The sequence below is a fragment of the Saimiri boliviensis genome, chromosome 2 (genome assembly GCF_048565385.1).
Source record: "Saimiri boliviensis isolate mSaiBol1 chromosome 2, mSaiBol1.pri, whole genome shotgun sequence".
In the NCBI taxonomy this organism is placed as follows: domain Eukaryota; kingdom Metazoa; phylum Chordata; class Mammalia; order Primates; family Cebidae; genus Saimiri; species Saimiri boliviensis.
The window spans coordinates 57,607,769-57,634,789 of record NC_133450.1 but is presented as its reverse complement, the minus strand read 5'-3'; the positions used below and the strand labels follow the sequence as shown (position 1 = coordinate 57,634,789).

Here is a 27,021-nt window from a genome sequence, read left to right as displayed (position 1 = left end):
CTGGGTGTGGTGCTGTGCACCTGTATGTAATCCCAGCTAATCAGGAGGCTGAGGCAGGAGAATCGCTTGAACTCAGGAGACAGAGGTTGCAGTGAGCCCCGATGGTGCCACTGTACTCCAGCCTGGTTGACAGAACAAGACTCCATCTCTAATAAATAAATTAATTAAAACTTGAAAAATAATTCTTTGTAATTACAAAATTTCTCATGTTTACTGAAGTAGTCTAGTATTTAAAATGCCTCATGTATCAATAGCTGTTAAATTGGATTCAAAGTTGCTTTTTTTTTTTTTTTTTTTTTTTTTTGAGAGAGAGAGACAGAGTCTCACTTAGTCACCCTGGCTGGAATGCAGTGATGTGATCTCAGCTCACCGCAACCTTCACCTCCTGTCCTGGGTTCAAGTGATTCTCCAGCCTCAGCCTTCCTAGTAGCTGGGACTACAGGCATGTGTCACCACATCCAGCTAATTTTTGCATTTTTAGTAGAGACCTGGTTTCACCATGTTGGCCAGGCTATTCTCGAACTCCCGATCTCGGGTGACCTGCCAGCCTTAGCCTCCCAAAGTGCTGGGGTTACAGGTGTGAGCCACTGCGCCTGGCCCATAGGTGCTTTTTTCTGAAGACATGTCATTGATATGTTTGACTCCCTATTCTTTATTAGGCATTTTCGAATTAAGCCACAAATTTTAAAATTTCAAATACAATTCATTTGTATTGATTGATAATACAGAAGTATTTACCAATTTTTGACAGGAGAAAAAATGAAGATACTCCATGCTCTCTGTGGAAAGCTACTGACCCTTGTTTCGACTAGGGATTTTATTGAAGATTATGTTGATATATTACGACAGGCAAAGCAGGAGTTCCGGGAGTTAAAAGCAGAACAACATCGAAAGGAGAGGGAAGAAGCAGCTGCTAGGTAAGAAATAATTGCAATAATTGTATTTATGAAAGCAGTTTCTTTCTTTGCATTTAAAACCGTATTTCACATGGTGCTATAATGCAGCATTGGCTTATACTGATGTTTGATGGCTTTACTAAGCTTATGAATGAGGCCAGACAGGCGGATCACTTGAGGTCAGGAGTTCAAGACCAGCATGGCCAACATAGCGAAACCCTGTCTCAACTAAAAATACAAAAATTAACTGCACGTGGTGGTACATGTCTGTAATCCCAGCTACTTGGGAGGTTGAGACACGAAAATCACTTGAACCTGGGAGGCAGAGGTTGCAGTGAGCTGAGATAGCAACACTGCACTCTAGCCTGGGCAGCAGAGTGACACTATGTCTCAAAAAAAAAAAAAGAGCTTATGAATGATTACTGCATTATAGTTTTATAGTAACATTTGGAGCACTTGCTATGATTTGATTAAAGGCAAGGTGCTAAAAGTGAAAAGTACATGTGTATCAGATAGACTACAATATTTCATTTTAACTTTTAGAATTCGTAAAAGGAAGGAAGAAAAACTTAAGGAGCAAGAACAAAAAATGAAAGAGAAACAAGAAAAACTGAAAGAAGATGAGCAAAGAAATTCAACGGCAGACATATCTATTGGGTATGGTTTGAATCACACTGCTCACATGCTTCACCATACATAAAGAATAAAAATCAGATACGTTAAATTGTAAAAATGCTTTCAGATTTTTAGAAAAGTTGCCTTTTTATTATAGGTACATGGTAATTTCCCAGAAAAACACTCAATAGGTTATTTTTAACCAATAACATATTTTTATCTCCCCTCCACCAATATCATGGGTGTACGCTGTATTTCACAGAGTTTTCTGGGCGTTACAGAGGAACAGGGTTGAGATTGGTTGTTTTTTGGTAGATGATAAAGGGGAGAGGATGACAGCACCCTAAGTAATTTAGAGACTGCCCAAATATTTGATTGCATTTTAGAATATTTGGGATGGAATTGTCTATGAAAACAAGTAGGAATTTAACAGAAATAATCTTTTTTATGAAATCTGCAAAGGAAAGTTCTGAAAAAATTCAATATTTCAAAATTAGTATATTGACTTTGACTTTTTAATACTTGCATGTAAAAGTACCTATTAATAAGCCTTAAGATCTTAGGTCACAAACTTCCAATAGAAGAAAATACTTGAGCAAATCATATATCTGATAAGAGACTTGTATCCAGAATGTAAAAGAATTCTTACAACTCAACAGTAAAAATCTGAAAGATTCAGAATAGGGAGTTAATTTTTTAAATGTCAAAAAATAAAGAAGAAATGATAATAATAAAAAATTTCGAAAACAACCCAATTGAAATGTGAGCAATAGGCCGGGCACAGTGGCTCACACCTGTAATCCCAGCACTTTGGGAGGCCAAGGAGGGCGGATCACAAGGTTAAGAGATCGAGACCATCCTGGTCAACGTGGTGAAACCCCATCACTACTAAAAATACGAAAATTAGCTGGGTGTGGTGGCATGTGCCTGTACTCCCAGCCACTTGGGAGGCAGAGGCAGAAGAATTGCTTGAACCTGGGAGGCTGAAGTTGCGGTGAGCCAAGATCGTGCCATCGCAATCCAGCCTGGGCAACAAGAGCGAAACTCTGTCTCAAAAAAATAATAATGAGCAATAGATTTGAATAGACATTTCTCCAAAGAAGATATACAATAAGTACATAAGAAGATGCTCAACTTCATTAATCATCAGGGAAATGCACATCAAAACCACAGTAAAATACTACTTCATACCCAGTAGGCTGGCTATAATCAAAGTGACAAAGAATAACAAGTTTTGGTGAGGACTTGAAAAATCAGAACTCCCGGCCGGGCGCGGTGGCTCAAGCCTGTAATCCCAGCACTTTGGGAGGCCGAGGCGGGTGGATCACAAGGTCGAGAGATCGAGACCATCCTGGTCAACATGGTGAAACCCCGTCTCTACTAAAAATACAAAAAATTAGCTGGGCATGGTGGTGCGTGCCTGTAATCCCAGCTACTCAGGAGGCTGGGGCAGGAGAATTGCTTGAACCCAGGAGGCGGAGGTTGCGGTGAGCCGAGATCGTGCCATTGCACTCCAGCCTGGGTAACAAGAGCGAAACTCCGTCTCAAAAAAAAAAAAAAAAAAGAAAAAGAAAAATCAGAACTCCCATACATTCTTGGTGGGAATGTAAATGATGCAGCTACTTTGGAAAACAGTTTGATAGTTCTTCAAACAATTAAACCATTTGTTACTGTATGACCCAGCAATTGCACTCCTAGGTATATAGTGAAAGAATTAAGAGCGTACCTTCACCCAAAAACTTAAGACACAAATGTTCATAGCAGCATTATTATTAATAGCCAGAAGTGATAACAACCCAAATGTCCATCAGTTGATGAATGAATAAAGTAATGGTGTATCTCTTCCATGGGATTTCCAAACAGGAGAATATTATTCAACAATAAAAAGGAATGAAGTTCTAATGCAGGCTTTAATGTGGATGAACTTTGAAAACATTCTAGTTAAGAAGCTGGTCACCACCGGATGCAGTGGCTCATGCCAGCACTTTGGGAGGCTGAGATGGGCAGATCACCTGAGGTCAGGGTTCAAGACCAACCTGGTTAACATGGTGAAACCCCATCTCTACTGAAAATACAAAAAATTGCCAATCATGATAGCTCATGCCTATAATCCCAGCACTTTGGGAAGCTAAGGCGGGTGGATCACCTGAGGTCAGGAGATCGAGACCAGCTAGACTAACATGGAGAAACCCCATCTTTACTAAAAATACAAAATTAGCCGGGCATGATGGCACATGCCTATAATCCCAGTTACTCGGAGGCTGAGGCATGAGAATTGCTTGAACCCGGGAGGTGGAGGTTGCAGTGAGCCAAGATCACACCATTGCACTCCAGCCTGGGCAACAAGAGCGAAACTCTCAAAAAAAAAAAAAATTGGCTGAGCATGGTGGTGAATGCCTGTAGAGGCAGGAGAATTCCTTGAGCCCTGGAGGTGGAGGTTGCCTTGAGCCAAGATCATGCTCCAGCCTGGGCAACATGAGACTCCATCTCAAAAATAAAATAAAACAAAAAAGATGCTAGTCACAAAATCCACATGTTGTATGATTCCATTTATATGAAATGTCCAGAAGAAGCAAATCAGTAGAGAGTAGATGGATATTTGCCAGGGGCAGCAGCAGGAAAGAGGAAATGGGAAATGACTACTAATGAGTATGGAGTTTTTCCTTTGGTATGATGAAAATGTTCTGGAATTGGACAGTGGTAATGATTGGGCAACCTTGTGAATATACTAACGACCACCAAATTGTACACTTTCAAATGGTGATTGTTATGGTATCTAAGCTCAATTAAAAAAAAAAAAAAAAGTAGCATCGTATGGATTTCATGTCTTCATATTTTTAAAGTTATTCATTCAGCCCCACTCGTTTACATTATTCCTGGCTCTCCTACATTAAAGCTTGCAAAACCTGACTTTGGATTTAGAACATAATGGTGGAATTCATTTCAAGGTTTATATAATTTTGTTTTTAGTAAAAGGTGAAAGATTTATACAATCTGAAGAGAAACCAGAGTATATAATTTTAGTTTTAATTTGAATAACATATTGAATTAAATATCCATATTGTGTTCATTCTGGCTGTTTAGTATTTCTGAATCTCTCTCCTCCACTATTTGTCATTTTCTCTCCTTCCTACTCTAAGCTACCACCATGGCCTAGCCAGCCACCTAGACCACTACTGATCTGTTACTATTACTGGTTTCTTTACTAATCTCCCCTCATCTACTTTCTTTCCCAGGAATATTTTTCACACAGTGGCTACAGCACTTTCTAATATCATTTCGTTTTTCTAAACTCTTCTGGTTTTTTCTTATTGTTTTTTGGATAAGGCCTTACAAGGCCCAGCCTAATCTGACCCTTCCTTTTCTTCTCATCTATCTCTTAGATTACTGCTTTCTCCTTTACAGTTTTCTTAAAATTATAAGCTCCTCCCTATCTTCTTGAGCTCTGTGCCATTGCATATGTTATTCCTCTGCAGCACACACCTCCCCATCTCCCTGGTCTCATAGTGTAAAATGTCACTTCTTCAAGCCAACCTTTTTGATCGCTGAGAGTCAGTTTCGCCGGGCGCGGTGGCTCAAGCCTGTAATCCCAGCACTTTGGGAGGCCGAGGCGGGTGGATCACGAGGTCGAGGGTTCGAGACCATCCTGGTCGACATGGTGAAACCCCATCTCTACTCAAAATACAAAAAATTAGCTGGGCACGGTGGCACGTGCCTGTAATCCCAGCTACTCAGGAGGCTGAGGCAGGAGAATTGCCTGAGCCCAGGAGGCGGAGGTTGCGGTGAGCCGAGATCGCGCCATTGCACTCCAGCCTGGGTAACAGGGGCGAAACTCCGTCTCAAAAAAAAAAAAAAAAAAAAAAGAGTCAGTTTCATTCACCTTGAAACGTTTTCACAGTACCTTGAACTTCTCGTTTTAGTACTTACTACGTATTTTTTAAATGATTTGTGTAATTATCTGTTTTCTCTGCAAGACCATAAACTGTGTCATGTTGTTCACTACTTCCTAAGCCTATAATGCCTGATACCTCGTACGCAATAAATATTTCATAAATGAAATTATATATTCGTTAGTAAATGTCATCTTTGTTTTTATTGTAAAGGGAGGAAGAAAGGGAAGATTTTGATACTAGCACTGAGAGCAAAGACATAGAGCAAAAGGAATTAGATCAAGATATGGTCACTGAAGATGAAGATGACCCAGGATCACATAAAAGAGGCAGAAAAGGTAATACTGAAATTTCTTAACAGCATTCTTGTTTGTTTGTTTTTAACTGATAAAGCATTTTATTAATTCAGCTCCTCTGAAATATATTGATTGCTTTCATTTGTGATTCTGGGCTGTGTTTATTTTTCAAATGCCCACCTCATAGCTGTGCCAAGTTGTAAAAATGTGTTATGAAGTCTTAGTACATTCATGATTGGGTCATTATTTACACATCATTTATACTTTAGAAAGAAGAGAGAATATGCCTATGTCTTTAATAGGACAGTTTCTCATAACTTCAATTTTTGGCTAGTCAGCAGTTTTGTTGAATTTTTACATTCACTACTTTATTTGGGCCAAATAGAAATTTATATTCAGCATGCACTGGATGCTTCCTGTGTGCTAGAGATACAAAGATCAATAATGCTCATAATTGGTATCATATTGCTGAAAATGGAAGTCTCTCCTACCTTAAAATTATTTTATAAATTGCTAGATCAAAGCAAATACATCTTTTAAAAGCTGTTGATACAAATTTATTTTGAGGATCCTTAGCCAATCATATTTAATGACTATCCAAGGAAATCCTTAAGTTAATTCTGTGCCTATAATTTGGATGGGATCTTTTTTCTGTATTTTTTTCTAAATGGTTACTCTTAAGTAGATGGAAAATTTCCTGTATCATGGAAGCTGTATTGTCTGATTGCAATGCAATTGATTTCTAAAGCAAACCTAATATGATTAGAGCTTTAAAACATTCTTCTAAATATTGGATCAAAGGAGAAACCATAACAGAAACTAAAAAATATTTAAAACTAATCATTACTGCGTATTAACACTCGTTGGATACAGTCCCTCTACTTAGGGGGAAATGTATAGCTTTAATACATACTAGAAAAGGTGAAACACAAATTGAGCTAGACATTTAAGGAGATGGTGGGTGAAAAGAATAATCCCCCCAAGTTAGAAGGAAATAATACATAAGAGTAGAAATAGAAATAGAAAATAAAAATATAGTAGGGCCAGGTGCAGTGGCTCACACCTGTAATCCCAGCACTCTGGGAGGCTAAGGTTGGCGGATTGTTTAAGCCCAGGAGTTCAAAAATTGGCCTTGGCTACATAGTGAAACCCCATCACTACAAAAAGTACCCAAAAAAATATGCTGGGCATGGTGGCATGCACCTGTAGTCCCAGCTACTCAGTAGGCTAAGTGAGAAGGTCACTTGAGCCTGGGAGGTCAAGGCTATAGTGAGCCCTGATCACGCCACTACTCTCCAGCCTGGGCAAGAGAGCAAGACCCTTTCCCAAAAAAATAAAATAAAAATATAATAGAGAACAACAAATCCAAAAGTGTGTTATTTTAAGAAAGACACAAACTAGACAAACATTTGTTGAAATTGATTTTTATAAAGAGAGAGATCATAATAAACTTAGGGCTGAAAGGGGAGCAACATAACTATAGATAGAGTAGGTATTTAAAGGGGATAATATATAAATTTTTGATATAGAGTAGGAATTTAAAGGGGATAATATAATTTTTTGATAATAAATTTGAAAATATATGCAAAAATAAAATCCTAGAAAAATACAAATTTTCAAAATGGATTTGTGAACAAATTCTTTAATGTGGATGGTCTTAAACCATTAAAGGACTTGAATCAATACTAACATTTTTTTGCAGAGAAAACATCAGTCCTAGACAACTTTATAAGTGAATTCTGCCACATTTTTTAAAAAACAGATAATTCCAATCTTACACAGACTCTTTCAAGCAAAAGAAAGAAGGAAAAAACACTTCCCAAATATCAAACCAATCTGACAACAACCGAAACAACAGAGAAATTTAATTCTAACATATTATCAAAGTCAAGGCAGATTATCAGGGGTCCAAGCTCTTTCTATCTTGTTGGTACTGCTATCCTTAGGGTTTTTCTGCCCGTCTCATGTTCCAGAATGATTTATCACTATGTCTGCATTCTAGCTAGTTGGAAGTGGGTAGGAAGAAAGGGAAGCACAGCCCAGAGGGTACACACAATGCTTCTGATCCTGTATCTTTGAACAAAAGTTTTTCATGTAGTCATGCCTACTATGGGAAACGTCCTTTTGGGTTGCTAAGTGCCCAGCTAAAAACAAGTGGTTCTATTACCTTACACCAGTAGTTAGTAAATAACAGTTTGTATGCCACATCTGGCCTGCCCCATTTTTGTTGTTGTTGTTTTTTGAGATGGAGTCTTGCTGTGTTGCCCACGCTGGGGTGAAGTGGTGCCATCTTGGCTCACTGCAACCTCTGCTTTCCGGGTTCAGGCGATTCTCCTGCCTCAGCCTCCCAAGTAGCTGGCATTACAGGCACCTGCTACCACACCTGGCTGAGTTTTATATTTTTAGTAGAGATGGGGTTTTACCATGTTGGTCAGGCTGGTTTCAAACTCCTGGCCTCAAATGATCCACTTATGTCAGCCTCCCAAAGTGTTGGAATTACAGGTGTGAGCTACCTCACCCAGCCCCGCCCTGTTTTTGTATAACTCATAAGCTAAAAGCTAAAAAGGATTTTTTCTTTTTCTTTTTTTTGACAGCCTATCATGGGACTTTTTTTTTTTTTTTTTTTTTTTTTTTTTTTTTTTTTTTGAGACACAGTGTCACTCTATCCCCCAGGCTAGAGTGCACTGGTGTGACTTGGCTCACTGCAACTTCCACCTCCTGGGTTCAAGTGATTCTCATGCCTCAGCCTCCCAAGCAGCTGGGATTACAGGCACTTGGTACCGCACCTAGCTAATTTCTGTATTTTTAGTAGAGATGGAATTTCACCATGCTGGCCAGGCTGGTCTCGGACTCCTGACCTCAGGTGATCCACCCACCTTGGCTGTAATCCCAAAGTGCTGGGATTACAAGCATGAGCCACCACACTCAGCTGGATTTCTACATTTTAAATGGTGGGGAAAAAAAAGAATGATACTTTGTGATAAGTGAAAATTATATGAAATTCACATTTCACTGTCCATAGTTATATTGAACCATAGCCAAGCTCATTGTCTACGTGTTGCCTGTGATTGCTTTGGGCTACAATAGTGGACTTGAATAGCTGTGAAGACCGTAAGATCCACAAAGACAAATATTTATAAGCTAGTCCTCTCCAGAAGTAGTTTGCTGCCATAGAGGAAGGCCTGGGATGACTACTGAAGGATAACTAACATACTCTACTGTACTTACCAGTATGGAAATTACAGATTTTGCATGCCCCTTTAGATATAACTATATTGATTTCTTACTAACAGAGTGTTAGTAACACCAGGCATGTTGGATTAGGGCCCTACCTTTATGACCTTATACCTCCTTAAAGATTGTCTCCAAATACAATCACATTGGAGGTTAGGGCTTCAGTGGGGAGGGGACACAGTTTAGTCCATAACACCTAATAACTTGGGGTAACTTTGTATCTCATATTTTTCTAATGGATATTTGAAATATACTGATGATGAAACATTTTATTTAACTTATAGGGAAAAGAGGACAAAATGGATTTAAAGAATTTACAAGGCAAGAAGAGATCAACCATGTAACAAAAGATCCTCTTACTGCTGATGAGGAAGAAGTATTAAAACAGGAACACCAACGAAAAGAGAAAGAGCTCTTAGAAAAAATCCAAAGTGCCATAGCCTGTACCAATATCTTTCCCTTGGGTCGTGACCGCATGTATAGACGATACTGGATTTTCCCTTCTATTCCTGGACTCTTTATTGAAGAAGATTATTCTGGTCTTACTGAAGACATGCTGTTGCCTAGACCTTCATCATTTCAGAATAATGTACAGTCTCAAGATCCTCAGGTATCCACTAAAACTGGAGAGCCTCTGATGTCTGAATCTACCTCCAACATTGACCAAGGTCCATGTGACCATTCCGTGCAGCTGCCAAAACCAGTGCATAAGCCAAATCGATGGTGCTTTTACAGTTCCTGTGAACAGCTAGACCAGCTTATTGAAGCTCTTAATTCTAGAGGACATAGAGAAAGTGCCTTAAAAGAAACTTTGTTACAAGAGAAAAGCAGAATATGTGCACAGCTAGCCCGTTTTTCTGAAGAGAAATTTCATTTTTCAGGTAAATTTTTAATGAAAATTATTTTTATTTTTTTTCCTCCCCCTAATCTCTGGTCATTCAGGATTAAGCATTTTTTCAAGCTACTAGAAATTTACACCACCTCATCTTTAATTTAGGTTATCCCCTTAGTTTGCAAGTTACAGAGTTTAGGAATGTATTTCTTTATAGAAACAAGATTATCTAAATTCCACTGGCTTAAATTTGAATTATGAGGAACACATCTATGGTGTAACAAGATACACATTCTTCCTGATCTCCTTATTCCTTGGTCAGCAGACTCTGAAAGCCAAGAATACTTTAAGGCCGCCTTCAATTTTGGATAGATTATGGAGATTGAGGTTACTCATTAAGGGTTTTGACTGAAGAGTCCAGGGAGAAGTTCCACTAATGATCACTTCTTTGGAGCTTGGCTGCAAGGGCAGGTTGGAGAGCAGCATTTCCTGTTTGATGGTTCATCTGTTGATGACAAATAAGAAAAAGCAGTAAGGCATTTTTAGATGTGAGTTTTTGTATTAATAAATGAGAGTCTCTAGGTAAAGAATTGCTTACTTGTTTCCTGTGGGGGAGAAAATAGAGCTAAAAACATTTTAATTAAAATAAATTTTAAAAAAGAATTGCTTAAATTTAGGGGTATGTTACCATGACTACTTTAGTTTTTTTGTTGTTGTTGTTTTGTTTTTTTCCAGGATTAAAAACTACAGATCACAATTCTTTTTTGTTATTTGTTTATTTATTTATTTTGAGACAGTTTCACTCTTGTGACCCAGGCTGGAGTACAATGGTGTGATCTTGGCTCACCGCAACCTCCGCCTCCTGGGTTCAAGCAATTCTCCTGTCTCAGCCTCCCAAGTAGCTGAAACTACATGTGCATGCCACCACGCCTGGCTAATTTTGTATTTTTAGTAGAGACAGGGTTTGGTCAGGCTGGTCTCAAACTCCTGACCTTAGGTGATCTGCCCACCTTGGCCTCCCAAAGTGCTGGGATTACAGGTATGAGCCACCACACACAGCCATTTCTTTTTTTGAGACAGAATTTCATTCTTGTTGCCCATACTCAAGTGCAATGGTGCAGTCTTGGCTCACTGCAACCTCCGCCTCCCAGGTTCAAGTGTTTCTCCTGTCCCAGACTCCCAAGTAGCTGGGATAGCAGGTGCCTACCACCAGGCCCAGCTAATTTTTTGTATTTTTAGTAGAGATGGGGTTTCTTTGTTGAAAGATACAGGATCAGAAGCATTGTGTGTACCCTCTGGGATGTGCTCTCTTTCTTCCTACCCACTTGCAACTAGCTAGAATGCAGACATAGTGATAAATCATTCTGGAACATGAGACAGGCAGAAAAATCCTAAGGATAGCAGTACCAACAAGATAGAAAGAGCTTGGACCCCTGATAATCTGCCTTGATTTTGATAATATGTTGGAATTAAATTTCTCTGTTGTTTCGGTTGTTGTCAGATTGGTTTGATAGTTGGAAAGTGTTTTTTCTTCTTTCTTTTGTGTTTCATTATGTTGGCCAGGCTGGTCTTGAACTGCTGACCTCGGGTGATCCACCTGCCTTGGCCTCCCAAAGTGCTGGGATTACAGGCATGAGCCACCGTGCCTGGCCATTGTTGAGCATCTTTTCATGTGCTCATTGGCCATTTGTATATCTTTCTTAAATATATTTTCAGATCCTTTGCCCCTTTTTAAATTGGGTTGTCTTTTTATTGTGCTGTAAAAATTCTTTATATATTCTGGATACAAGGGCTTTATTTATTTAGAGACAGGATCTCGCTGTGTTGCCCAGGCTGGAGTACAGTGGCATAATCATAGTTTCACTGTAGACTGAAACTCCTGGGCTCAAGCAATCCTGCCTCAGCCTCCTGAATAGCTGTACAAGGGGCTTTATAAGATAAATGATACTCATTCATTCATTCATTCATTTGTGGCACTTGAGGATTTACAAAGTGCTTTTATATCCATTATTTCAAGATCGTAACAATTACATGGAATAATTACAGTTTTTAATAAGAAAATCACGATAAAAGTATTTGATTACTATTTCAGACAAACCTCAGCCTGATAGCAAACCAACATATAGTCGGGGAAGATCTTCCAGTACATATGATCCATTTCAGATGTCTGCAGAAAAGCAACTTGAATTGAGGCTGAGAGATTTTCTTTTAGATATTGAAGATAGAATCTACCAAGGAACATTAGGAGCAATCAAGGTTTGTACCTGTTCCCCTTTTTAATTTGTCTAATCTGCTTGGTCCAGAATTTTGGTCATATTTGTTATCTACATGACATAGACAAGGCATGTGTGTTTTGAATAAACACCAGAGAGTGATGAAAACTAACTTTATTCCCCTCCATCACAATATTTTTTATGAGATTTTCATCATATGTTGAAATGTATTAGGATATTTTCTTCTTCCTTGACTAGCCCCTGCCTTCTCTGCTGAGTCGTTCATTTGTTGGTATCTTTGTCACCTTTTTAAAATCTGTAATTCATGGCAGATAATGTATTCTGTTCATGCCTTTGCCATCATCTGCCATTTTTTTGCTGCTATCAAGTGACCAATCTTAGAACTGTTTGTGATGTATTTATACAGAAAGTAAGGTTTTCATCTATGAAGAATATGAATTCCATTTTGGCTACTTAGTAACCTAATTTTTAGATTCCTTTTTAATTCATAATCATTTCTAAAATATCCATAAATTGATTTTATATGTATATTGAACTTCCTACCTCTCAGAAACAATATATTCTATTTTTCATGGTTAGTAAGTTTGAATTTTGTTACAGGTTACAGATCGACATATCTGGAGATCAGCATTAGAAAGTGGACGGTATGAGCTGTTAAATGAGGAAAACAAGGAAAATGGGATAATTAAAACTGTGAATGAAGATGTGGAAGAGATGGAAATTGATGAACAAACAAAGGTCATAGTAAAAGACAGGTACAAAAGGATTTTTTCCAAAGTAACGATTACTTTTCTTTGCCTTTTTTTTCTTTTTTTTTTTAGTAAGTATGTTGCTTTTTCTTATTTTTAAAAGTTGTCATGAAGACCACTGGAATAATCATTTTCTAAAACTCAGGATCTTTGTTACTCCACTTTGTACTAATGCAACCAAAAGACAGTTTATTAGAATAATGATAATTTCTTTAGTATTTTTTTTAATATTTGAACTTAAGGTTTTATTAATTTCAGAAAGTACCTATACTATCATTTTTTTTTTTTCTGTAGGGAAACTTAGTAAATTGGTAAATTCTGGTAGACTTAAATATTGTTTGAGCCAGGCAAGATGGTGTGGGCCTCCTGTAGTCTCAGCTACTCAGGAGGCTGAAGCAGGAAGACTGCTTGAAGCCAGGAGTTGGAAAACAGCCTGGGCAACATAGTGAGAAATCCTGTCTCTTTTTAAAAAAAGAAAAAACTTTTTTTTGAAATTAGCTGGGCATGGTGGCATGTACTTGTTTTTGTTTTTGTTTTTGTTTTTTTTTTTGGAGGTGGGGACAGAGTCTCGCTCTGTCGCCAGGCTGGAGTGCAGTGGCTCAATCTCAGCTCACTACTACCTCCAACTCCCTGGTTCAAGTAATTCTCCTGCCTCAGCCTCCCAAGTATCTGGAATTACAAGCACACAACACCACGGCCAGCTAAGTTTTGTATTTCTAGTAGAGACAGGGTTTCACCATGTTGGCCAGGATGGTCTCAATCTCCTGACCTCATGATCCACCCGCCTCGGCTTCCCAAAGTGCTGGGATTACAGGTGTGAGCCACTACCACTGGCTGGCATGCACTTGTAGTCCCATCGACTCCAGCTTTGTATCCCAGGACTTCAAAGCTGCAGTGAGCTAATAATGATTGTGCCACTGTACTCCAGCCTGAACAACAATGAGACCTCTTCTCTAAAGAAATAATTGTAAGTAGTAAATATTATTAATCAGAACCTATAACCATATATCTACTTTTTTTTTTTCAAGATTATTTTGGATATTATGTGCCTTTAAGCAGTTTGTCATCTAGAAGGGAACAATGGAGATACATGAGGCTAGTATTACATTTACTAGAACAGGGTGCTGATAGAAGGTTATACCCCGTGCAAATGAAGTACATGGGAGGGCTACTTGTCTTAGGGGAACATGGGAGATAATAAAGGAAGTACAAGAGGCAGTGACCACAAAGCTGAACCCTAAAGTTGAGGAAAATAGGACACTGGGAAGAAAAACCATGTACAAAGGCTTTGAGTGAATGAGTTTACACTTTAACGTAATCATTTTAAGCCGGGTGTGTTGGCTCATGCCTATAGTCCCAGCACTTTGGGAGGCCAGGGCAGGTGGATCACAAGGTCAGGCGTTCAAGACCAGCCTGGCCAACAGAGTGAAACCCCATCTCTACTAAAAATACAAAAAATTAGCTGGGCATGGTGGCACATGCCTGTAATACTAGCTACTTGGGAGGCTGAGGCAGGAGAATGGCTTGAATCTGGGAGGCAGAGGTTGCAGGGAGCTGAGATTGTGCCACTACCCTCCAGCCTGGCAACAGTGCCAGACTCCATCTCAAAAAAAAAAGAATTATTTTCACTGGAGTGTGAAAATTTAATGAAGAGGGAGCAAGACTGGAGGTTAATGAACTAGTTAGGTAGCAATAAATCCTACCCAGTAGTTTGAAGCAAGAAAAAGTGTTGAAACGAGAAATAGAGATAAACTGCCCAAGATACTTAGGCTTTAAGGCCTATTACAATGTCACCTCTCTCAAACCTTTCCCATAAGCCTTCCCTCTTCTACTTTCTCTCCTTCAAATATTTACCTTTAGTCCTTCTAAATGAATCTCCCTTCCCTACTAATTTACTGTAGCTCCTTGAGGAAGTCATTTTTTTTTACAAAGGTGGAAATAAGCATTTGAATCAATGAATGGACTCAACTTATAATTAATATTGTTTTTAAGTACCATAAACTCTTAAATGTTTTAATTGTAGACTTTTGGGGATAAAAACAGAAACTCCAAGTACTGCATCAACTAATGCAAGTACACCACAATCAGTGAGCAGTGTGGTTCATTATCTGGCAATGGCACTCTTTCAAATAGAGCAGGGCATTGAGCGGCGTTTTCTGAAAGCTCCACTTGGTAAGTATCTGTTTTTATTTCAAAATATAAGTTATAAGTAATTTTGAGTTGCCCTTTAATTAATAGAACTTTATTGGCTGACATAATCAAATTGATAAACTAATCTTAAGAACTTGAGATTATGTTTTCATTTTTAAATGAGTTATTTTAAGTGAGGTTTATTTTTAAAATAATACAGTCTTTTGTGAAGAGTTTCATTAAAAGAAAGATTACCAGCTAGGCACAGTGGCTCATGACTGTTAATCCCAGCACTTTGGGAGGCTGAAAGTGGAATTGCTTCAGCCCAAGAGTTTTAGACCAGCTTGGGCAACATATAGCAAGAACTCCATCTCTACTAAATTAAAAAAAAAGAAATTAAAGCAGGCCTCATGGCATACACCTGTAGTCCCAGCCACTTGAGGAGTCTGAGGTGGGAGGATTGCATGAGCCCAGGAATTTGAGGTTACAATGAGCTATGACCACACCATTACACTGTGCCCTAGGTGACAGTGTAAGACCCTATCTCTTTAAAAGAAAAAAAAAAAAGACCACCAAAACCTGTAACTAGTCAGACCTTGAATAATCAAAGATTATGTGTAACTTTTTTTTTCTGTTATTTAAAAGAGAACCCCAAATAAGTGACTGAAAAGATTACCATTTGGGGCATAGTTTAATGATAAGGGTCACTGACCCACATGCTATATAAGAAGTGCTAAATGAGAAATACCAAGTTTTAAAAGAAACACAGATGAGGAAATGCTCTATACTTCATAGTGAGGAATAATACTATCTGTATCACTTTTTGGCAATTTATGAAATTACTGGGTTTTTAGGGACTAATCGAGGAACCTAATCATTATGTTTTTGGAAAATACCTGTTTCAGAATTCTAAAATTCTTTTTGAGATGTTTAATTTATAACTCATCATATTGAGATATTTATATTGTAATGGGATCATGGAAGAAATATGAAAGAACTACCTGAATTGACTAAAATCCTTAAATAATTTTTTGGGCTGGGAGTGGTGGCTCCACGCCTGTAATCCCAGCACTTTGGGAGGTGGAAGCAGGTGGATCACCTGAGGTCAGGAGTTCAAGACCAGCCTAACCAACATGGTGAAACCCTGTCTCTGCTAAAAATACAAAATTAGCTGGGTGTGGTAGCACATGCCTGTAATCCCAGCTACTTGGCAGGCTGAGGCAGGAGAATCACTTAAAGCTAGGAGGCGGAGGTTGCAGTAAGCCTAGACTGCACCATTGTACTCCAGCCAAGGCAACAAGAGTGAAACTCTATCTCAAAAAAATAAAAATAATTTTTAAATAATATTGAGTAATAGAACAAAGTTTTCATAAATAGTGTGTAATCAGAGCAGTTTTGAAATGTGAATATATTTGTAATGTGAATATATTTGTAAACTTTTCAATTGAAGAGTTTGTGGCCAGTATCTCATTAAGTCTGTTCACACTTTTATAAATTGATAATCCTACCATACACTTAATAATAACACACTGACCACATTAAAAGTACCAATTATAAGAAATAAAATATGTATAATCAGACACAAGAACAGAAAGCCAAATGCGGCATGTTCTCACTCATAGGTAGGTGTTGAACAATGAGAACACGTGGACTCGGGGAGAGAAGCATCACACACTGGGGGCAGTTGCAGGGGTAGGGGAGAGACAGTGGGGGGTGGGGGGTATAATATGGGGAGAAATGCCAGATATACTATGCACCTAAAGTTAAATAAATAATTAAAAAAAAAAAAAGAAAGAAAATACGTGTAATCACAGCTCCCAAAGGTATTAGAGTTGGTATTTGCTGTTACTTTTATTTCCCAGTCTTCAGTACGTCTTAGTATTTTCTTTGTCTAAATCCAGTTATGCGTACAAGGGATCATTCTATTTATTACAAACACATATTAATACACAATTACCTCAATTAAAATTTCAATTTAAAATTATTTGTAAATCATGCAGCTTTTATAAATTTAAGACACTGCTACTAACACTATGATTCCCAAAGAGTAAAAGAATAAGACGCAATACTGCTTATTTTCCCACATCTGAAATTTTCATTAAAGTTTTTTATAAGTTGAAGATGGGGAATCAGATTGATTGTTTAGTATATCTGTGTTTTGTTTTCATCTGCACATCTCATTAAATATTTAGACAAAAAGATTAATACTGAGAGGTATTAAACTTGTCTAGTAGGTTATATGAGAGATACTGTTCCTTATGCTGGTTTGTATACAGTGATTTTTCAAACATTAATTTCATCCCAAAAGATAGAAAATTATAATTCAGGGCCGGGTGCAGTGGCTCACACCTGTAATCCCAGCGCTTTGTGAGGCTGAGGTGGGTGGATCACCTGAGGTCAGGAGTTTGAGATCAGCCTGACCTACACAGAGAAACACTGTCTCTACTAAAAATACAAAATTAGCCAGGCGTGGTGGTCCACACCTGTGATCCCAGCTACTAGGGAGGCTGAGGCAGGAGAATCACTTCAAGACCCTGGAGGTGGAGGTTGTGGTGAGCTGAGATTGCGCCACTGCACTCCAGCTTGGGCAACAAGAGCAAAACTCTGTCTAAAAAAAAAAAAAAAAAAATTATAATTCAGGGTCTTAAGAAATAAGTGAAATAAGAAAAGTTTGTTACTTTGACAGTGTCAAAGTTAAATTTTGGTCAAAGTCAAATGTTGGTCATTTATAATATGGGTGTCTACTGTTGGTGCTCCATAAAAAGTTATTGGAATAACTTACGCCTTTGAAAGATCTGTTTTGCACAGGACAGCAGGAGATGGAGATAGGCTATCTGAAATAAAGTAATCAATAATATCATTAATTGGGGAGGGAAAAGCAGGTTTTACTTTATGAATATTTGAGATAGATTATATATTGAAATTCTCCATTTACCTGATAATATTTCAGCATAGTAAATTAATCATAGTAGGCATTTTCCCAATCTAGGTTCAGAAATTATTTTCAGTTTCCTGAAGAAGCATGTAAAAAACTAGTATGTCCCTTTTATTCTAGAGATTAATCATACTGATAAAATTAGACGTTTTTTCATTTGGGGAAGATAAAATCTTGTTTTAATTAACTGTTTGAGGTAAGACATGAGGATATTTTTTAAGATTCATAATTCCATTATTTTTAAAGTCATGGCTAAACCCCTTAAGCTATGAAAAAAAATCCTCAACTAACTTTATCAATTTGAAATTAGGTAACACAGAAATTAATAAGGATCAAAAGGGAGATAGAAAAAAAAGGACAAGAAAAAGGGAGAGGAAGATCAATCTAGTGTGAGAGATGGTAAATTTTTAACTTTTTAAAGAAATTTTGTGTGTTGTCTTTTTAAAGAATTATGATTTTACTTTTTCTGTGGCAGAATACTGATTTGCATATTTAGCTTTTGAAGGAAAACTTTGGATTTGATTTTTTTTTTAAGGGAATGGACTTCGGAATAAGCTAAAAAATATTATCTTCCTAGTATTTTCCTTTCTGTATTTCACACCTTGGCTAATTACTCTTCTAAATTGGCATATACAAAGTTGACATTGGTGTATCTTCATATACTTAGTGAAAAGAACGAATGGCTGTGGAACTTATGTTTACTTGTTTCACATAAAGTATTTTATTCACAGCATTTTTTTTCTTTTCCTAGCTAGGAGAGACATAGGGCAAGAGTTTTTATATTTCGTCCCCCAAAGAAGCCTGTCCTGTTCACTTGGATTACTGTATAGTGGCCATTGAACAGTATGAAGTCTCCCAGTTAATATTTGATGTGACTGCCAATATTTTATATTAGTAAGATCCTTTTAGTAATTTCTTGAGGAATTTATCTGTGCTAGCATAATAGAAGATAAAAGAGAAACAAGACATATTCTGCCCTTTACATTTGTGTAATCTGGGGCAAAAGCAAAGTTTAATATAAAGAAACAACAGAAAAATGGAATCCTATATACTATATTTTATACTTGTACTGATACTTAATATCAGTACTGTGCAAAAATAGAAAAAAAGGTACATTCATTATGGACTAGTCACTAGAATAATAATAGCTTTGAGCTACCGCTGGTTTAATTTTCTTAAACCACCTCATTAATCAAATCCCATAGCATTTCACCAACCTTTGCATTAAAAAAAAATCATTAAACTAATTTCCAAGATTCCAAAAGTTCTTCATAATTTGTCTTTTTTCCCATCCCTTCACTGACCTCTGCAACCTTATTCATTGCCATTACCAATGAGAGTATTCCCTGATTTACCCAGACAGATCATCATCTTTGAACTATTATTGCTACCTCATTCCTTGGAGGCCCTGCTCAGGCCAGAACTTTTTATGAAGGCTTATATTTTAAAAACCAAGACAAGTAAAAAACTCACAATGAGAGGGGAGAAATAAATCAAATGTATTTAAGTGGACTGTACTTTCCAATTTATTTATATATAGTATACACACACACACACACACACACACACACACACACACACACACAATTTTTTTTTTCAAGACAGAGTCTTGCTCTTGTCACCCAGGCTGGAATACAGTGCACAGTCTGCAACTTCTGCCTCCCAGGTTCAAGCAATTCTCCTGCCTCAGCCTCTCAAGTAGCTGGGATTACAGGCACTCGCCACCATCCCTGGCTAATTTTTGTGTATTTAATAGAGATGGGGTTTCACCGTGTTGGAAAGGCTGGTCTCAAACTTCTGGCCTCACGTGATCCACCCGCCTCAGCCTGCCAAACTGCTGGGATTACAGGTGTGAGCCACTACATCCAGTTCCAATTAAAAGTTAGAGACCGTTATGGATAGTTGGCAGGGAAAGTGAATAAAATTGAAAAAAAAAAAAAGATTGTATTAACATAAAATCTAGCTGGTTTATAGACTGTCTGCAAAAGACATCTAAAGCAACATAAAGATGGAAAAATACTATTGTTGCTGCAGTCTAAATAATAATCTTTGTATTTTGCCAACTTCATTAATATTTCTTAAGCTTTGAAGAACCATTGGACCCATCCATTGTGTTTTGCCTCAGTTTTTAATCTCAGTTATTTTGAAAAGTTCTAACTGGTTCTTTTTCAGACTGGCTGGTTATTTATTCATATTTTAAACTTTTACTTATTAAAGCATACTGAACACAGTTATTTTATATTCTGTTTCTTATTCTAATATCTGAAGTCTTAAATGAGTTTGATTCTGCTGGCTTTCACTTAGTGTTTTCTTTCCACATGTACCCTGTGGTTTTGATTAACTCATTCCTCACACTTATCTGTGGAAATGTCTTCAGAGAGAATTTGCAAAGATTTGTAATTGTTTTTGCCATTCACTTGAGGTTACTAGCAACCCTAGAGTACTTTAAAATCTTAGCTGTGTTTTTTCTGGTTCTAAACCTGTTCGAGGCTTTGCTTGATCCTTAGGGAGACTTATTTCCCCTTTCTACCCAATGCTAAAGTCCAGATGAATCAATTTTCTTGCTCCCCGTTTTTTATGTAGCACCTATGTCCACCCTGACACTTGAAGGGGTAGCCTTCTGGGGCCCTAGCTTTTTAGAGAGGGACTAGCTACCTTCGTGGGCCCCAGGTTTCATGTCCTGTCTTTCTCACCCTGCCCAACTGATAAACAGGAGCTCAAGGTCCATTGATACTTGAGAGGTCTCTTGGTTTATGGTTTCAATACAAACAAATTCATTGTGTATTTCTTCACTTTTCCAGCAGTACTAAACATTCCTTTAAGATAGGGACCACAGAATAGACTAGTTTCATATCTTATAAAGTGCCGCATATAGGGGGAGGTATACAGTGCACAAATAATGATAGTAATATTAGCATTTACTCTGACAGGCATTTTATATGCCTTATGCATATTATTTAATGTTTCCAACAACCCTCAGAGGTTGATACTCTCCATGTATTACAGTTGAGGAACCTGAGAGACAGATGAGTTAACTTGCCCAAGTTATAGGGGAGCCAGTACTTAGCTCAAAGCAGACTGACTCCAAAGCCTGCATTTTCTTAACCATTATGCTACTGCCCAAGAGGTTTTATTTGAGGATAATAGTAAGAAATAATGTTATTACAGAACCAGATTATGTATGGAGTTTTATGTACCTTGCAGAATTAAGTATAATGTTTTAGGAAGATTAAGTGGAATAATACTAAAGATTGAAGTGGAAATCACACACCAGTGTAAAATGACCATTGATTGATAGCATTTAATCAGATGACTAAATTTTTTAGCTCAGAAGATAAAGGAATGGTGATGTTGAGTGACAGAAGGTTTCAAATGTTTCTATGTAAGTGTTAGTGCTAAAAAAAATTGTTTTTGGTAGTATTAACATTGTTAAGCCGGGCGCGGTGGCTCAAACCTGTAATCCCAGCACTTTGGGAGGCTGAGGCGGGTGGATCACGAGGTCGAGAGATCGAGACCATCCTGGTCAACATGGTGAAACCCCGTCTCTACTAAAGATACAAAAAATTAGCTGGGCATGGTGGCACGTGCCTGTAATCCCAGCTACTCAGGAGGCTGAGGCAGGAGAATTGCCTGAGCCCAGGAGGCGGAGGTTGCGGTGAGCCGAGATCACGCCATTGCACTCCAGCCTGGGTAACAAGAGCGAAACTCCGTCTCACAAAAAAAAAAAAAAAAAAAAAAAAAAACATTGTTTTTATAAACTGTTTTCTTAGAGATAGGAGATATTTAGGTTGGAGAACAATCCATCTTTTACATGAAATAAGGAAATAACTTTATTCAAATGAATAGTAACTTAAACTTGGAATCATATGTAGCCAGTTTTTAAAATTAGATTAAGATTTGATACACAGACTAGATTGGGAACACATTGTCTGAATTATTTTTGCCTTTATTAAAATCCCTTAGCATTTGATTTGTGGATTTAAGTAATTCCTTATGTCATAAACAAGATGTGGCTCAGCAAACATTTTCCATGAGATTTTTGTTTTTAATATCAGCATGGTCTTTTTGTTAAGTATCACAAGAGTAGAAATGTAAAATCTAACCTGTATTTAAAATAGCAACAAACTATTTCTAGTAAGATTACTAGGTTTGCCTAAAAATTGTAATCACTCTTCCTTTTCATTTAAGATGCCAGTGACAGTGGGCGTTCTTATAAAACAGTTCTGGACCGTTGGAGAGAGTCTCTCCTTTCTTCTGCTAGTCTATCCCAAGTTTTTCTTCACCTATCCACCTTGGATCGTAGTGTGATGTGGTCTAAATCTATACTGAATGCTCGTTGCAAGATATGTCGAAAAAAAGGTGATGCTGAAAACATGGTTCTTTGTGATGGCTGTGATAGGGGTCATCATACCTACTGTGTTCGACCAAAGCTCAAGGTATTTTTTTTCTTCTCAGATTAGAATTGAGACACTAAGATTTTGAGTAATAGATGATTAAGGATCATTTATTTGATTTATTCAGACTGTGCCTGAAGGAGATTGGTTTTGTCCAGAATGTCGACCAAAGCAACGTTCTAGAAGACTCTCCTCTAGACAGAGACCATCCTTGGAAAGTGATGAAGATATGGAAGACAGTATGGGAGGTGAAGATGATGAAGTTGATGGTGATGAAGAAGAGGGTCAAAGTGAGGAGGAAGATTATGAGATAGAACAAGATGAAGATGACTCTCAAGAAGAAGAAGAAGTCAAGTAAGTCCTAATATGCAATAAAATGAGTCAGTAAGTCTTAGGCAGTTTCTCCACTATTCAAATACAAATGGAATAGTTGGGGTGTGTAACTTGGTTTAAAACTAATATATAGGCCAGGCGCAGAGGCTCACACCTGTAATCCCAGCACTTTGGGAGGCTGAGGCAGGTGGATCACCTGAGGTCAGGAGCTTGAGACCATCCTGGCCAACATTATGAAATGCTGTCTCTACTAAAAATACAAAAAATAGCCAAGGTGGTGGTGGGCGCCTGTAATCCCAGCTAGCAGAGAAGCTAACATAGGAGAATTGATTGAACCCAGGAGGCAGAGGTTGTAGTGAGCCAAGATAACGGATCACACCATTGCACTTCAGCCTGGATGACAAGAACGAGACTCCATTTCAAAACAAAACACAACAAAAAACTAATACGTAATGGCCTGAAGTTACCCTTGCTTTTTACATATTATAAACATTCAAAACTATTCCCAAGGTAGTATTGATAATTTGGGGAATCTCAGAGTGATAGATAAATGCCAGGAAGCACACTATATGTTTATACTCCTGCCACATTAGCACCTGGAAACAGCTTTTATACTACCATATAACTAAGTATTCTGCAACTTGGCATGCTGTGTCATTCAGGCCTAATGAATGAGTATGGAGCCTGGATATTTCCTTCTGTGGCAGCACTGGGGCAGTCTCCCCTTACTTGAACCTCTGGTTGAGGCTGAAATAAAGGGACATTTATATCCACAAGGTAGATATACAGGCATACCTCACAGATATTGCCGGTTCAATTCCAGATGACAGCAATAAAGCAAGTCCCAAATTTTTTTGGTCTTCCAGGGCATATAAAAATTATGTTTACATTATAGTCTCCTAAGTACAGTAGCATTATGTCTAAAAAAAAAAGTACATTTTTAGACTTTAAAAATAACTTATTGCAGGCCGGGCGTGGTGGCTCACGCCTGTAATCCCAGCACTTTGGGAGGCTGAGGCGGGCGGATCACGAGGTCAAGAGACAAGACCATCCTGGCCAACATGGTAAAACCCCGTCTCTACTAAAAATACAAAAAAATTAGCTGAGCATGGTGGCACGCCCCTGTGGTCCCAGCTACTCGGGAGGCTGAGGGAGAATTGTTTGAACTGGGGAGGCGGAGGTTGCGCCACTGCACTCCAGCCTGGCGCCTGGTGACAGAGTGAGACTCTGTCTCAAAAAAAATAAATAAATAAAAAATAACTTATTGCTAAAAAATGCTAACAATCACCTGACAGAGACAAAAAGTGAGCTCATACTGTTGAAAAAATTATGTCAATAAACTTGCTTGATGCAGAGCTGCCACAAACCTTCAGTCTGTTTAAAAGAAAAAAAAAAGAAAACTTTGTAATTATAGCATGCAGTGATGCGTAAAACATAAAATGAGGTGTGCTTGTGTCTAACTGGTAGCTATAAGCTACACAGATCTACTAGGGGTGTTCTGTCAGCAGGCCTGACCATAGCCATCACACCAGGGAAGTCACTGTGCTCCTTGTTCTTGTCATTCCCCTCCCCACCCTTTTTTTAAACATTTGAACCCCATTATAGAAGCAGGAAAATAAGTATGAAGTAAGGGTAACCTAGAACTGTCAGAGTGCAAAAGGACCACAGTCAGAGAAGTTAATGTAGAACCACCACATCTGTTTTAAACAAGGTTTTAAGAAATAACAGCTAGAAGAGCCATCTTTCCTGTAGCTTGTGAGAGCAATATTATGTTCAGCATAAAGATGATAAAGAATGTGAAAAATTCTTGCTAGTACACAGGATAAACTCGAAGTCCAGGTATATGGGGAAATGGATAATGAGGCTTAATGGAGGTGTTGCATCCTTTTAATTAAAAACAGTTAAAAGATTAAATATAGTTTTGTATTTTGTAGTCAGAAGACAATAGAGAGGTTCTTGGTGTGTTATTTAGGAACCATGGGTTCAAGGCCCACTTCATTGGCAGCCATTGGCTAAAACTGTAGGTTACCTCAGTATCAATGATAATGAAAAGTGGCAGTCTCCTGCAGCAAAAGGAAACAAAATAATTTCATTTTAAGATTAGTTCATTACCCTTAAGTTTTCCAACATGATTGACTAAGTCTATTTGTTGAGTCTCTTGAGCATATTATTACAATTTATCAGAATTTAGGACTTGATTTTCATGATGATGTCCTGAAGTTACCAAGAAAATACTGACTGGGCACTGTGGCTTGTGCCTGTAATCCCAGCATTTTGGGAGGCCGAGGTGGGCAGGCCACTTGAGTCCAGGAGTTTGAGACCACCCTGGGCAACATGGCAAAACCCCATCTCTAAAAAAACCACAAAAATTAGCCAGGCGTGGTGATACACACCCAGCTACTCAGGAGTCTGAGTTGGGAGGATCACTTGATCACAGGGAGGTCAGGCTTCAGTGAGCCGTGATCATGCTGCTGCACTCCAGCCTGGCTGACAGTGATACTCTGCCCCTCCCCCCAAGAAAGAAAGAAAATATGAAATTTTCTCTTTGCAGATATTCTCTTTGCATTTCAAAGAAATACAAGAAAGCACATTTAAGATTTCCTTGAAAACTTGTTGACTCTAAGTTTAAGGAATTGAGTCTAGGAGTAAGTCTCAGTTAAATAGAAAATGTATGTAAACTCATTAGCTAAATACAACAAGGAGAATAGAGTTTATCATATGTTCATCATTGCTCTGTACAATAATTGTGTTTTCTAACAATATTTATAGCCTACCCAAACGAGGAAGACCACAAGTTAGATTGCCAGTTAAAACAAGAGGGAGACTTAGTTCTTCTTTCTCAAGTCGTGGCCAACAGCAAGAACCTGGAAGATACCCTTCAAGGAGTCAGCAGAGTACACCCAAAACAACTGTTTCTTCTAAAACTGGTAGAAGCCTAAGAAAGATAAACTCTGCTCCTCCTACAGAAACGAAATCTGTAAGAATTGCCAGTCGTTCTACTCGCCACAGTCATGGCCCACTGGAAGCAGATCTATTTGTGGAATTACTTAGTCCTCGTAGAAAACGCAGAGGCGGGAGAAGTGCTAATAATACACCAGAAAATAGCCCCAACTTCCCTAACTTCAGAGTCATTGCCACAAAGTCAAGTGAACAATCAAGATCTTTAAATGTTGCTTCAAAACTTTCTCTCCAAGAGAGTGAATCCAAAAGAAGATGCAGAAAAAGACAATCTCCAGGTATGAAGAGATCTAAACTCTTCCTTCCCTAGGAAAATTGAGTAATTTGGACATATTGAATGTTAAGATGCTTTGGATCATTTTTCAAAGTCTGTTACTAAGATACACAAAGTTATTAGGGAATAGTCTGACCTGAAACATAATAGTTGTTGAATAAAGGTAAATTATATTACTAGCCTTTCTACTAGTGAAGCAGAGTAATAAAGTTGAAAATGGTGTTCTGTTTTTAGTGGAGATATTTGGCCAGTATTTGAACAGTGTCAGCATACTACATTATAACATATTTCACTCTCCTACCTTTTCCTCCCTCAAAATGCACATACTCATCATCACGTAGACAAGCTGCATCAGGTTATTTAGTAAGGTTCTCATCTCTAATACTGAATTTGGGGGAAAGGGAGAGTTGGAAGCAGTAATATTTTTAGGAACTGATGACCAGCTGTCTTTATATTTTTTATTTATTTATTTAGAGACAAGAGTCTCACTCTGTTGACCAGGCTGGAGGGCAGTGGTGTGATCTCGGCTCACTGCAGTCTCTGCCACGTGGGTTCAAGTGATTCTCCTGCCTCAGCCTCCTGAGTAGCAGGATTATAGAGATGCACCATCACACCTGGCTAACTTTTGTATTTTCAGTAGAGACAGGGTTTCACCATGTTGGCCTGGCTGGTCTTGAACTCCTGACCTCAGGTGATCTGCCCACCTCAGGCTCCCAAAGTGCTGGGATTATAGGTGTGAACCAGCGCACCTGGCCTCAGCTGTCTTTTTAATTCTCATTTTTGTTTATAGTAATCATTATTCATAGACAAATCTCTTTATTCATAGATTCATAATCTCTTCAATCCTGTCCCTTGTTTTAAATGTTAGTGATAAAATTTTGATTTTTTAAGTTTATTGTTACTATTGTATTATACCAGTCGCTCAGGCTGGTGTGCAGTGGCGTAATTGAGCTCACTACAACCTCTGCTTCTCGGGCTCAAGCTATCCTCCAGCCCCAGCCTCCCAAGTAGCTGGGACTACAGGGATGCACCATCAAGCCTGGCTAACTTTTGCATTTTTTGTAGAGACGGGGTCTCGCCATGTTGCCGAGGCTGGTCTTGCATTCCTGAGCTCAAAGCTATCCCACCCCAGTGTCCCAAATGTTGAGATTACAGGTGTGAGCCACCACACTCAGCCCTATTTTTGTTTTTTTGTTTTTAATGAACCTAAACATAAAAAAATGCCACTATTTCTCCAAAAAAAGCCACTGT

General features: G+C 38.2%; 1 protein-coding gene and 1 long non-coding RNA gene across 5 annotated transcripts in view; one reads left to right on the top strand and one right to left on the bottom strand.

Moving 5' to 3' along the window:
* BAZ1A (bromodomain adjacent to zinc finger domain 1A) overlaps positions 1-27,021 on the top strand; it is a 116,929-nt gene that overhangs the window by 82,366 nt on the left and 7,542 nt on the right. For both annotated transcript variants that reach the window (XM_039469143.2, XM_010334953.3), the window contains 10 exons: positions 752-917; positions 1,440-1,553; positions 5,615-5,739; positions 9,216-9,812; positions 11,856-12,019; positions 12,598-12,752; positions 14,770-14,918; positions 22,000-22,247; positions 22,333-22,559; positions 25,308-25,774. In XM_039469143.2, the coding sequence (XP_039325077.1) occupies positions 752-917; positions 1,440-1,553; positions 5,615-5,739; positions 9,216-9,812; positions 11,856-12,019; positions 12,598-12,752; positions 14,770-14,918; positions 22,000-22,247; positions 22,333-22,559; positions 25,308-25,774 (2,412 nt within the window). The remainder of the gene's footprint in view (positions 1-751; positions 918-1,439; positions 1,554-5,614; positions 5,740-9,215; positions 9,813-11,855; positions 12,020-12,597; positions 12,753-14,769; positions 14,919-21,999; positions 22,248-22,332; positions 22,560-25,307; positions 25,775-27,021) is intronic.
* Positions 9,812-27,021, bottom strand: part of LOC104650758 (uncharacterized) — a 60,319-nt gene continuing 43,109 nt past the window's right edge. For all 3 annotated transcript variants that reach the window (XR_012516226.1, XR_012516227.1, XR_012516228.1), the window contains 2 exons: positions 17,659-17,710; positions 9,812-10,268 (listed from right to left, as the gene is read on the bottom strand). This is a non-coding gene — a long non-coding RNA (uncharacterized LOC104650758). The remainder of the gene's footprint in view (positions 10,269-17,658; positions 17,711-27,021) is intronic.